This window comes from Daphnia carinata, chromosome 3 (genome assembly GCF_022539665.2).
Source record: "Daphnia carinata strain CSIRO-1 chromosome 3, CSIRO_AGI_Dcar_HiC_V3, whole genome shotgun sequence".
In the NCBI taxonomy this organism is placed as follows: Eukaryota; Metazoa; Arthropoda; class Branchiopoda; order Diplostraca; family Daphniidae; genus Daphnia; species Daphnia carinata.
Window position 1 is genome coordinate 10,152,469 of NC_081333.1, and position 13,493 is coordinate 10,165,961.

The 13,493-nt window shown below is 43.2% G+C and overlaps 1 protein-coding gene and 1 pseudogene across 2 annotated transcripts; one reads left to right on the forward strand and one right to left on the reverse strand.

Moving 5' to 3' along the window:
- Positions 1-454: 454 nt before the first annotated feature.
- Positions 455-6,101, forward strand: LOC130688139 (armadillo segment polarity protein-like). 2 transcript variants are annotated; one of them, XM_059494432.1, is made up of 17 exons: positions 455-591; positions 793-847; positions 909-1,048; positions 1,123-1,240; positions 1,296-1,483; positions 1,545-1,694; positions 1,783-1,937; positions 2,074-2,375; positions 2,441-2,589; positions 2,654-2,863; positions 2,929-3,061; positions 3,118-3,239; positions 3,302-3,472; positions 3,559-3,709; positions 3,769-3,920; positions 4,219-4,315; positions 4,461-6,101. In XM_059494432.1, exons 2-17 carry the CDS (start codon positions 814-816, stop codon positions 4,853-4,855), a joined length of 2,667 nt encoding a protein of 888 aa, XP_059350415.1. In that variant the 5' UTR covers positions 455-591; positions 793-813; the 3' UTR covers positions 4,856-6,101. The 2 variants fall into 2 exon arrangements, with proteins under 2 accessions (XP_059350415.1, XP_057367108.2); XM_057511125.2 differs by lacking the exons at positions 455-591; positions 793-847; positions 909-1,048; positions 1,123-1,240 and having other exon boundaries at positions 1,277-1,483; positions 1,545-1,703.
- A 4,467-nt stretch (positions 6,102-10,568) lies between these two features.
- Positions 10,569-13,493, reverse strand: part of LOC130688136 (zinc finger protein 311-like) — a 3,642-nt pseudogene continuing 717 nt past the window's right edge.

A 13,493-nucleotide genomic window follows, 5' to 3' on the forward strand; every position in this document is an offset into this window, starting at 1 on the left:
CAATTTTTTCTTATTTAATTCTTAGTTATTACTCTGCTAATCCGTCCTCGCCATTATTTTGCCCGTCTTATCTTTACAAAAACGCAATAACCCAAAAATAAATAAAATAAAATATCGAATGTGACAAGGTCCATTATCTTTTCAAAAGGCATTTGTCTAGCATAGCAAATATCCATGAATCATTCCGAACTTGAACCATGCCTGAGCTCCCTCCCACTCCTTCCGAATGGAGATTAAAAAGTCCTAGCAAACTGAGTATGTTGTCATGTCTCAATACAGCGATGTATCCCTCCGCTGCTCTTAAAATTTGTATGATTTTTTAAATGTTTTTCTTTTAAGCTTACGATCAAAATATTTTTTAAGAAATATTATTAATTGTGGAAGTTTAACGTTTCGGATTTTTTTTACAATAACAATTGAACAAAAAAAAACGTTGACTAAAGAGATCCATCAGTAGCCGCCATCTTTAGTGGTTTGTTTCAGAAGCGTCAGTACTTGAGAAGCAGGTCTCTGTTGTCGGATCGCGGGCGCAGGTGTGGCTCCATTAATATTGTTATCAACATTAAATTCCTAGGTATATGTTACAAAACTGTCATTAATTTCAATTTTGTGTTCATTTGGAACTACGTTCATTGAAAATAATTCAGATCAGAATGGGTATTCGTTCTATCGAATCCTAAGCTGGCAAACCAATGTGTATATATTCCTATCCCAGTTGCGACACTTTGTTCGATGCAAAGTTTCTAACCCCCTTTTTTGTCCCGTTTTTCAGAGGTTTTTTCGTTGCAATAGTGCTCTATAACACGCCGCATCATGAGTTATCAGATGCAGGCACAAGGGAGGCCAAGTATGAAATTTCTTTCATTATGGTTAACTAAATCAATTAAAATGCTTACTTGGATGTCCAGTGTCACACGGTCAATATGTAAGCAATAGCCCTGCTGATCTTCCCATGCCCAGCGTGAAAGAACAGACACTTATGTGGCAGGGAGTTGGACAACCTGGATATGTTGGAGATTCTGGAATCCACAGTGGAGCAACTACTCAGGTATATACCACCACTCACTGTACTTGTTTGTTGTAGAAATGGTTGTGATAAAACTATTTGAATCTTTTTTTAAGGCTCCATCCTTGTCTGGTAGAGGTGGAGATGATGAAATGGACACTTCCGATGGAGGGGTTATGTTGAATATGGGGGGATCTGGCTACTCAGCAGGATACACACAAGATCAAGTTGAAGGTGAATTCTAGTGTTTCTATCAATTATGAAGTTTGGTTCTAATGCTTTTGAATAGATATGAATGCTCAGTTGAACCAAACTCGCTCCCAGCGTATTCGTGCAGCCATGTTTCCTGAAACATTGGATGAAGGAATGGAAATTCCCTCAACCCAGTTTGACAACACTCAGCCAACTGCTGTTCAGCGTTTGGCCGAACCCTCTCAAATGCTGAAACATGCCGTGGTGAACTTGATCAATTATCAGGTTTGTGATTTTCTGAAACTTGAAACTTAACTTATGACTTGAAATTATGCATATGTTGCAGGATGATGCCGACCTTGCAACAAGAGCTATCCCAGAGTTGATTAAGCTACTGAATGATGAAGATCAGGTCGTGGTATCGCATGCTGCAATGATGGTTCATCAACTCTCCAAGAAGGAAGCGTCCCGCCATGCTATCATGAATAGCCCACAGGCAACCAAAGTTTCTATGATTCATTACTACTCTATTACGTCTTTAAAATTGTTTTCCAAGTTCATAATGCATTTCCGATTCACTTTAGATGATCGCGGCGCTTGTGCGAGCATTGTCGAACAGTAACGATCTAGAAACAACCAAGGGCGCTGTTGGAACACTGCACAACTTATCCCATCATCGCCAAGGATTGTTGGCTATTTTTAAGTCGGGTGGAATTCCAGCATTGGTGAAGCTGTTGAGGTATTATCTCATTTATCAACCCTCAAAAGTGACAGTCTCTAAAAATAAATTTCTTTTTTTTTCTTTTTCTATAATTATTATTTTATTTTTCCTTCCGTCACTCTTCCCTATGAAAATCTTGAATCATCCCCAATAGTTCGCCTGTGGAATCTGTTCTGTTTTACGCCATCACGACGCTGCACAACTTGCTGCTTCATCAAGAAGGCTCAAAGATGGCCGTCCGTCTGGCGGGTGGTTTGCAGAAGATGGTCGCTCTCCTCCAGCGCAACAATGTCAAATTCTTGGCCATCGTGACTGACTGTCTTCAAATTTTGGCGTACGGAAATCAAGAGTCCAAATTGATCATCTTGGCGTCTCAGGGACCGATGGAACTTGTCCGAATTCTTCGCTCATACACTTACGAAAAACTTCTCTGGACCACATCGCGAGTTTTGAAAGGTATTCTTTAAACGCGTTTTCTATTTTTGAGTTTATGATAGATTATGCACCTTGGATGTCGGTAGTACTGTCCGTTTGCTCGAGCAACAAACCAGCGATTGTTGAAGCTGGAGGCATGCAAGCCTTGGCTATGCACTTGGGTCACCAGAGTCATCGCTTGGTCCAAAACTGCTTGTGGACTTGTCGCAATCTTTCCGACGCTGCTACTAAACAGGTTAGTCTTACACACAGGAAAGCAACTTGGCGTGTATTTAACATTTTACCAACAAAATGTACAGCAAGAAGGTTTGGAAACACTTCTACAAGGACTTGTCCAGTTGCTAGCTTCCAGCGATGTTAACGTCATAACCTGTGCAGCCGGCATTCTCTCCAACTTGACCTGTAACAATCAGCGCAACAAAACAGTTGTGTGCCAAGTCGGCGGTATTGAAGCGCTGGTTCGCACCATTATCCATGCTGGCGATCGTGAAGAAATTACCGAACCTGCCGTAATTTTTCTATTTATAGCTATGTATAAATCATGATGTTATTTGCGTCTAATTTCATACTAAAGATATGTGCTCTGCGCCACATGACTTCACGCCATGCTGAAGCTGAAATGGCTCAGAATGCTGTTCGTCTCAGTGGCGGTCTGCCCGTTATTGTACGTTTGCTGCAACCTCCTTCCCGTTGGCCGCTGATTAAAGGTAAAATTGTATAACCTTTCGCCATTTTTCATCTATTCAGTTATATCCTTTTACAGCGCTTATCGGGTTGGTTCGCAATTTGGCTCTCTGTCCTGCCAATCACGCCCCCTTGCGAGAACAAGGAGTGATTACGCGTTTGGTGCAACTGTTGATCCGTGCTTTCCAGGACATTCAAAGAGTATGTGAATTTTATTTTTCTTCGTTTGGGCAACCTTCTATCCTCAACCGTTTGGTATATAGCGCTCGTCAGTTGTCAGTTCAGGCAGTGGTCAACCCCAAGGCTCCTATGCCGATGGCGTGCGCATGGAAGAAATCGTCGAAGGCGCTGTTGGCGCCCTTCACATTCTTGCTCGAGAATCCCACAACCGAGCCGTTATCCGGGGCTTAAGCGTTATACCCATTTTCGTCCAGGTGAGTAATAGTGCACAAGTTTTATTTCTTGTGTTTTTCCCCCCGATTTCCACAGGATATCTAATTTATTTATTCTGAATCGATAGTTGTTGTACAACGAGATTGAAAATATCCAGCGTGTGGCCGCTGGCGTGCTTTGTGAACTTGCTTCTGATAAGGAAGGTGCAGACATGATCGAACAAGAAGGCGCAACGGCTCCCTTAACTGAATTACTTCATTCTCGCAATGAGGGTGTGGGTAAGTGGCCAGTTCAGTCGTTGAGACACTGCGGTTTTCTAATGCATTTTCCCATGTAGCTACATACGCAGCTGCTGTTCTCTTCCGCATGTCCGAAGACAAGCCACAAGACTACAAGAAGAGGCTATCTATGGAGCTGACCAACTCCTTGTTCCGTGAAGACCATCACTTGTGGAACGGAGATCTGCCTTTGATGCCTCCCGATCTTCAGGTTTGATTGCATTTTCTTCGAATAACACGATACTTATCTTACTTACCATAATCCCCTGCCCATTCTTTCTTCCGAAAAGTTTAATCAGAACTAACCAGACAACTAAACCAAGGTGAGGCACTAATTCGCATGCCTCCTGGAATGATTTTAGCATGAACTTGAATGTATCCTAAACGCTTCTTATTGCCTTTTCCGTTGCCAGTCAATTATCACCCGCTGTTATTTTGTTTTTTTTTCAAACCAACGTTTTTTTTTTATGATTTTTCATTTTTGTTCACTTGATCAACCCGGCAAGCAGGATATTCTTGCACCTGACCAGCCATACGAAGGTCCGTATGGGCAAGGCCCACCCAGTGTCCACTCCAACCAAGATGGAGGCAGGTCCTACCGTCAAGGTACACTTTTATTAGTTATTGTTTAATCCATACATTGATAAACACGATTGGAGCCCGGAAGTGTCTAAGCCGAGGGATATTTTGCTTTTCTCCAAATTATTGGTATTCATTGCTTTTGTTTTGTTTTTTGTTTTTAACCGAGTAGGATATGACGCCCTACCCGTAGAATCGATGCAGGGATTGGAGCTCGGTTCACACCATGGCGGCCCACCACCTTCTGCCACTTCTCCGACCATGGGCATGGGCATGAATATGGGGCATTCGATGGGTCTTCCCATCCAGTCCAACAATTACGCTCCGGTAGATCACATGGGTTCCGATTTGGATTTCGATCCTCTGAATCATATGGGTCAGGCCACCCTCCCCAACCGCCCCATGATGCCCAGGCCGCTTGGTATGACACCGACCTTTGAAGTGGTTGCAAAGCGAAAGTTGAAAAAGTTTAATCACTACAAAACTCCTTGCATATCCACCACGACGCTCCTCTTTCCTTTTCTTGCACTGGTAGTTTCGCAGGTCGTCCTTGTCCGTTTTCAATGATTAACCTGCATGTTCCATCCGTAACATGTGTACTTGTCCTCATTCCTCCTCCTGCCGACTTATCTTCAAGCTCTTTACCGTGTGGTGTTCTTCCTTCGTCCCCTCGGATAATCGCATTTTCCCTTCCACATGTTTTCACCCCACATTATCGTAACTTTTCGTGTGTGTGTGTGACAAGGAATCCGTCTTCCTCTCCCTATCCAGAACTTAGACGATTTTTAGCTGACTATCCTTTCTTTTCGTATTATTTTGTCTGAATTTTTTTATTTCTCGTTTCGATCAACACTTTTTTTACCCAATTAGATGGATACTTTGGATGTCCTCCCACAATTAGCGAGCAGCTTTGAGCCTCCCTTATTATTGATTCGATTTGTTTTTTTTCCTCGTTTTTTCGACATTAAACTCTTGAAAGAAAAACTTGTTACTGTGTTGCCATCGACACTAACTATCTCATTCATTTTTGTCTGCGACACCCACTTGAACGCCAGGGATGGTGGTAGAATTTATTTTCGTCTCTGTAGCTTAAGGAAAGAGACGAGTAGTGACGGTGTTGACACGGAGCAGACGGGTCGGACGACGATACAGCATACCAGAGTCGCAGTTATGCTTTTTAATATGGCTGAATGCGGCAGCCGCCGGTCGTAAATCTCGGATGACGCAAATCGTCTGATAAAGAGCCATTCGTCTTTCAACCCCGTCTTCGCTCGTTCTGTTACCTATTTCTACTAGCCTTGTCGTATTGCTGCAAAAGGTTTGTACGGGTGTCGAGTGTGTTTGAGCTTTGCAGGAGAGGTTGTAAAACGAATGCAAATAGCTTTGATGGAAGGGAAAGAAGAAGAAATCCGCTGGAATGATAGTTGGCAAAGGGTTAAACTTTTGCTGTAAACGACACAGTTCGTCCCCATCGTGTCGTTTCGTCGTTCGGCACTTCTAACTCTTTTTGGTAAGGAAAGGGGAAAGAGAGTTGACGGAATGGAGCGAGATGAGAAACGGAAAGAAAAATGGCCAACCATGACGGGATCGACGAGCAAGATTCTAGAAGTGATGAATGCCCATCTTTTTGTGCTGTCTCGAACAGAGAGCGTCTCGCCTTCTTCCACCGGTCCCTCGAGCGATCGAGTGGTGTCGCCTTATTTATTACGGACTTGGCCGGCGACAGTTGACGCTGATGATGGCTTTATGCTGAGAGCCTCGAGACCCCCTCCTCTCTTGGTACTCGATAGAGGCCAGTAGAAAAAAAAAGAAACCATTTATAAACAAGAAGAGTGGTTGTGTTTCAAAGTCTTAACCATAGAAGCATACGTCCTTGTCAGGGAAACGATGGACGCATTGCAGTTTAGCCGGCCGAGTAAAGAGGATATTCTTTGTAGATATTGACGTTCGCCGGGGAAACGGAAACTTGTGACAGTTGTGTGATGCTCTGGGGCTAAAAGTTTTTGTTTTCTCTGTAGACGACGGAACGTCTTGAGTCCTCTTATGGCGTTACCCCATCCTGATTTATGTGACCTGCTGCTGTGTCGCTCTAACGGACGTGTTACTCTCGTCTGCACAGCCGTCCATAAATTGCGCGCGAGATGCCAGCCGCCCGCCCGACTGAGAGAAGACGACGACCGAGAAAGAAAGTAGTCCCGAAATAAGGCCGTTTGTATGACGGAGCAGGCCGGAATATACATGCGTGCACACTTGACATGGCCTCTACGTCGTCTAATAAAACAAGAAAAGAAGGATGGGGAGGAAAAAGAAGCAAGACTGGCATCATCAGCACGCAACCAAGTCTTGCGTCTCGGAAAAAAAAGGAAAAGGCCAACGATATCGAGTTTGAAGGATGTGCGGGAACAACACACGCTCACGGCCGTACTATTTTCTGCAACAACATTCGGTAAACATGTCGAGCCGACCTAGATGTGGAGCGATTTATGACCCGTCTTCGTGCTTCATTTGCATAGCTCCTATTCCTCTGAAGGAAATTTCCTTCTGGATAAAAGTTGCTCGTTTTGTCTCTCAGGCTAAAAAAAAAATTAAAAGCAAAAAAAGGAAAAATAATATATAAAAAAAAGCTTGGATGGAAGCTTCATCAAGATCCGCGCGTGACGGCGGATGACTATCGAGTGTGAGTGCTTCATTACAAATGGAAATGGCCATTCAGTTTTTCACATCACGTCGACCTTTAAATAATCTATTAATACTGAATGGACAAAAAAGAAATGCTAAAACCCTATCTATCATTGACTATATCGACACTTTAATATTTTAGCTACTGCCAACGATTTTTTTAAAAGTATAAAATTGGCCGAAAAGCCGGGCTTATTTTCTCGGGCTTATTTTCAAACCCAAAAATTTGATGAAAAAAGTTAGACTTCTATAATAAATTGCACATTTTATTCAAAATTTTACGCTGATTTCAGGCAAATTATTCGGTTTTTCGTAAAAGCAGCTGTTTTTAAAATATATTGTATATTGTGCGTCAGCACGACTTTGTCGCAGCGTACTGGCGCGCCAGCTTTTTAAAATAATTTTTTTGTTTATTTCTGAAATTTCTGATCTCATGAAAAAGAGGAAGTCAATTTTTGTGATTCTCATTTATTTTAAATTTAAAGCACATCTATTCAATGCTAAGTTGAAGATTAAAAAAAAAATACAAAATTAATGGAAAAGTCGGGCTTATTTTGTCGGGCTTAAAATTTCTTTCACTCCTTATTGACACCCATTGGAATTGGTTGAATCTCTCAATATAAACTTAAAATTGAATGCTGATTACGGGAAAATTGTTCTTTGTTTCATTAAGTCAGTCATTTTTACACCGAATATTAGTGATGAATGTTAAAAACTAGCGCGCCAGTACGCAACAGCGCTAGAGCGATACAGTTTTTCTCCATACATGCAGTATTACTCAAAAACCATAAACTCCACGTAAAAACAAAATTCCTTTTCGTATTCCTTGCTGAATTTTGAATCTAAATAATGTATAGTTATGAAGATTTAATGATATATTTTTTAAATAGGAAAATAAATAGAAATTTTATGCCCGACTAAATAAGCCTGACAAAATAAGACCGAATTCCTTGTTTTTTAAGGTTTAAATCAAAAACTATAACACCAATCAAAAAATAAACTTGGTTTTCGTGATTTGTAAATCATTCTGCATCGAAAACATGTATTTTAAGCCTATTTTGAAATTTGGCCAAAAATGAAAAAGTGGGAAGGCTATAGCCTTCTCACTTTTGTCAAAATGAGCCAAATACCTAAATCTTTTGGAATACGTTAAAAATCACACAATATACTCGGAATTTAATGCTGATTCAGAAGAAATGATTTTTCTTTTCGTAAAATATATTGCTTTTGAAATATATCTAATAAATGAGATGTAAAACTTCAGCGCCAGAACGTACTAGCGCACAACTGTGTTAACCCGTTTTTGCGTTTATTTTTAAAACCGCAAGTTTTACGTAAAAATAAAGTAGATATTCGTGATTTCCCTTTAATTTTGAATCGAAATAATGTATTTCTAACGATATCTAGATTTTGGCGAAAAATGAAAAAGTGGGAAGGCTATAGACTTCTCACTTTTGTCAAAATCAGCCAAATATCTAAATCTCTTGGAATACGTTAAAAATCACACAACATACTCAGAATTTATGTAGAATTCTGTAATAAATTACGTTTTATTCAAAATTAAACGCTGATTCCAGGAAAATTATTCGTTTTCTCGTCAACGCAGCTGTTTTATTTTACACATTAAATATTGGGCTGTAGCACGATTGCGCTGTATTATACTAGCGCGTCAATATTTGTTGGGTAATAAAAACGCTAAAACTCTATCTGTCATTGACTATCTCGGCACTGTAGTATTTTAGCTGCTGACGAGTCAAGCATAGTATTTTTTTTTCTTAAACAATACAAGTTTCTCCATTGTTGCTATTTGGCACCAGTTTGTTCGGTAAAGCGAACTTGCTGATGCTTGCCCGAAACGATACATAACTCGTCCCTTAGCTACACTTCTTTCCTTATTGTATCAAATATTAATTTTTTTTCCTATCGAGTTTTCTCTTTTTCTTATTCCTCGGCTGGCGCTGCCGGTGCTGCTGCTGGCGAGACATCACTTTGATTTACGGGCTTTCAGTCGCGGGAGTGAGGGACGCAAAAGTTCAGCCGTGCATGGTAACGATGCCGCTAGCCCAATTTCATCCGCTCTACCTTTCTTTCTAAGGCTGTAGTACACGATCTAACCACCCAAAGAATCCTGCCCCTCCCCTCTCGTTCAAATTTATCTGCTTCCAGCCGCGTGTCACGTCAAGTCACTCACGAAACTCGGGGTTTGAGTTTTTTCGTCAGATGACGGTCGGCGCAGCTCGTCATAAAAGTGGCAGCGCGCGAGAAGAGACGGCTCGTCACACATGATGCTATTTTCAGGGCTCCTTTTTTTCGATTTTAGGCTTTTTGCAATAACGCTAGCATCATAATTTTCGAGTTGAGGAAGACAAGAGACAATGACGTAAGAGATAGACGTTGCAATATCGATCATCGGCATTGGATTCGGACTCTTTAAGAGAGCGGAGGATGTTTTGAGGAAGTGTGCAAAAAAGACGGGAAAATCGGGAGATGGATGTGTCAATGAGATGAAAAGAAGGATTTCGTGCCAAATTGTCTAGCTTCGTTTTTTTTTGGCTTGGTCTTCAGTTGTACCCGGGCGCTTTTCCGGCGCTTCATCTCCGGAAAGACGAGCTTGTTGGTAACAAGACCGACCGATCAGGTTTTTCACGACCTTATGTGAGGTAGGTTGTCGCCAAGGTCTTATAGGCATCCCCACGAAGGATAACAAAGTATTAGATCATCGCCCATGTCAGAAAGTTTTTTGTTTGCTAAATGTGAACATTTCATTAAAGTATCCCTATTCTTGTCTTATCTGCAAAATATCTATCATAACTTGATCTCTTAGGTAGAGTTCTACGTACGAAACAAGTGCGATGTCGTCGTAGAGTAAAAGACGCTTTTAACGGGGACGATTCGCTTTTAAAGGAATTGGGGGGTAACAACTTTTGACCTCCACCAAGAGAGAAGGGATAGGTCGGGCAAACGTCCTCTTTATGTCTACGTCGGGGAGGATGGCCTGGTACCCAATGCTGCAACTACTACTTCCATTTGAGCGGGCGAAATGGTTCGGAGAAAGAAGGCAACTCGAATGATGGAAACGTTCTTTCGCCTCTTCTACTTGTGCGCCATTCTGCTTGTATATGGTTTTCGGGGGAGGGAGGGGGGAGGGAGGAATAAAGAGGAGAAGCATAAGACGTAGAAAGAGGAAGGAGCCAAACTGTCATCTTCACCGACTCCGGCCGAGAATTCACGCTCGATGTCGCCGATCTTAAATCAGTCGTCGGGGGCGCGCTGCTGGCACGGCCGTATCGCCATCATCCCAGGAAAGAAGCCGCCTCGTAACTCAACTGGCGGCAACGACACGCGCGCACATACTCGTTCTCTTCGACGGCCGTCGTGACGACGCTGTATACACGAGGACTTTGCCGAAAGTCCCTCTCGGCCTTGATTTCTTGCGACTCTTTCCGCCCTTTTCTGACCTCTTATTTCTTCTAGGCCATCTGATCCATCCGACTCGCTTTAGTCTCCCCACTTGACTTTATTGTACAGCCAAGACAACCAAGGAAGAGAGAGAAAGAAGTAGAAAATCGAAAAAAACAAAAACAAAAAAACAACAAGAGAATGGTGGGGAATGAAATCTATTGACAATCCATGGGGGGAATACACGGACGGCGTCCGTCTCTTTTATGCGTTTGAAGTTTCCTTGCCCAGTTGTGCTCGGCCGTCTCTTTACCCTGTCGAAAATCAGAGCAAATCCCTTGCCTACTCCAATAAAAAAAAAAAGATGAAGAAATAAGGTCCAACAGCACGGCGTCACCAAACTTGACAAACATACGACATCCATCGATCGATTCCCAGCCGCCTGGCTGTACGAGAGGAGGCCTGTATGAGACGTGTGTATACATATATATATGGAAGTGAACGGGTTTCTGCTCACACAACTCTTCGGCCACCGGTCCACCTCCAAGTTTGTTCCAGATGGGAAACGGGCATTTGAGAAAAAGGCGGCTCCATTCCGTGTATTGGTGCTCATCATCACGCGAGATCATTCCGCGTTGTCGGGATGAACATGGGCACCAGTCCGCGACGATGACGATTTGAAGTGGGTATCGCATCCTTTTGCTCGTCCGTTCTCCTCACGCGCGGCCATCGACTGGCCTTTGATGTTCGTCGGACGCAGCGCGTGCAATTGTCGGATATGAGCCGCCGTTCTTCTTCCCGTTCAAAATGACGGCCGCAAAAATGACATCGAAAGGCTAACTCTCCAGTGTGTGACTGAAGATGGAGCTTTAACGCCGCCGTGCTACTGTAAAGCTGGTCACACTCTGGGCACTGGTACTTAACAGCCGTCGCATCCGCTTTCTCATTCGAAGGTTTGCCTAATGAGATGATCGTAATCCGTAACGAGATCATACCAAAACTGCACGCAACACTATAGCATACCTGATTGTTTAGGATGTCGGACAGCCTGCGTGATACAAAAGCTCAACTTTAAGGCGGCATTTATAGGAACAAGAAACGTAAACTCATAAATATGATCTCCGACGATTCCATCGCTTGGCAACCGGCTCGTCTGAAACAGTTTTTTTTGTTTTTTTTTTAACATAGCAACGATTAATAAATACAACTCAGAAACATTCAAACCTGTGCGCTGAAAGTTGTTGCTTCAAAGCAAAAGTGGTACCGCAGCGGATGCATCGCGGAAGAAGGTCCGGATGATCCGACACGAAGTGATTTTTGAGGCTGGCTAAGTCGGTGAACTGCTTATAGCAATGTGGGCAAGATCGGAGTCGCACTGTCGCACCGTAGGAGCCGCGCTTTTTGGTAGCTACATCACGATGCTCTTGTGTGGACCTGTGTTTCGTTACTTCCGCTTTAGTACAAAAGCCTAGGTTACAGATCAGGCATCGATAACGAGTCTCGTCACTAGGCGCAGCTTGACAGCTGAAACGGTGATGAGTAAACGACCAGTTTGATGATGTGCTGAAATCACAATAGGTACAAGAATAGGTTTGGCTGGAATATTGGGTCAGCATATCGGACGGAACGGCGTGATCCAACGTCAGGTGTTTATTGAGCGCTATTCGGTAGCGGAAGTTCACTGGACTGTTTTTTGAACTACACAGGTGACAGTGAATTGGTTCCAGTTTGCTGGACGATGAGCGCCACCGATTTATGAACAATTCGAACACAACTGAGGTGATTTTCCGATGCTAAATGAATTTTCATGCTGTCGTTATCCAGCTGGCCAATCCGACACAAGCTGCAAAAAATATGTCCCTCCACCGCGGCGAACAGAATCGACGCGATCGCTCTCCAAATGCTGTTGCACTATTCCAATGAACTAAGTGTTGAAAGCAAAAAGGCAATTAAAGTGATGTCCAATGAAAAATATGATGATTAAAATACTTAATAGATCTGCATGACAATGACAATAAAAGCGACAGAGCCGACACTGAAATGGTGCTTCCAACACAATCACGTGTATGTTCTCCAGAATGCAACTATCTCGAGCCGGATGCTTCCGGCAGCGGGAAACGTGATAGCGTGATACCAAATGCTTGCCGAAATGAGGTCTGGGTACCCAAACCGAGCAGGTGGGACAACGTTGAGCACTTCTTTCTGCCCTTTTCTTTTGCTTGTTTATCCACCATGGATCATCGACATCTTCGTCATCTTGCAGAGCATCTATTTCTTGTTCAACTAAATCAACGCGCGCAACGTCCGGCTTATTGCGTCTCAGCCCGTACTTGGAATCATCGGAGGTTGTCAGCTGTTGGGCAGTCCGTTTAAAATGTAGCTCCGACTGAAGATGTTTTCAAATACAACACGACCGGTCAAGCGACGATTGCACGGCTTACAGTGGTATTCGACCGAAGAGCCGGCCTTGTGGATGACGCGCGGCTTGAGACCAGGCATCCACTTACCTCGCGAGGGATAAGGTAGCTTAGTGGGTTGTTGGCTGGAAATGCATAGATCATCGCTAGTCGAGTCGGTCACCGTTTCATTTGAGAGGTTGACTTTCATTTCGGTGCTTGGAACTTCCAAATTGGCGACCAGTTCTTGGGCTGCTGAAGGACGAGATGATGTCATTAGCCACTAAAGCTGAATTATCTGTAATATCTTCGTTGCTCGCCAATTCAGCAGCGGCTGAATCATGGGATGAATTGAGATCAGTCGTTTCGACAACAGGGAAGTTCGAGTCATGTGGATCGTCAGTTTGCATTGATTCACTTCCGGATTTCAATGGGTCAGTGGAGGCGACTAGGGGTTCTGTGGACCGACGTGGGCGCTGCCGATTTGATTCAGTTCCTTTACAGCTCTGAAGTTCCAACAAGGAGAAAAAATCGTCAGCTCGCAGTGGTTCCTCGGCATTAATGTCATTTGCCCATGTGGTCGAGGAAACCATGCACAATCCTAAGTGACTCATAAAATCATCGGTTGCGTTATCGACCGACAGGTCGGTCACCAGTGGGTTTTCGTTGACATGACGAGATTTGTAACATTCTTCCATGTGGTTGGACTTAAGAAGAAAGAATTGGGTCTG

Excerpts from the sequence above, each read along its gene's own strand:
- LOC130688139 (XM_059494432.1), top strand. The coding sequence starts at position 814 with ATGAGTTATCAGATGCAGGCACAAGGGAGGCCAA. Across the intron at positions 2,376-2,440 it reads CACATCGCGAGTTTTGAAAG|TACTGTCCGTTTGCTCGAGC; the intron begins GTATTCTTTAAA and ends GGATGTCGGTAG. Across the intron at positions 4,316-4,460 it reads AGGCAGGTCCTACCGTCAAG|GATATGACGCCCTACCCGTA; the intron begins GTACACTTTTAT and ends TTAACCGAGTAG.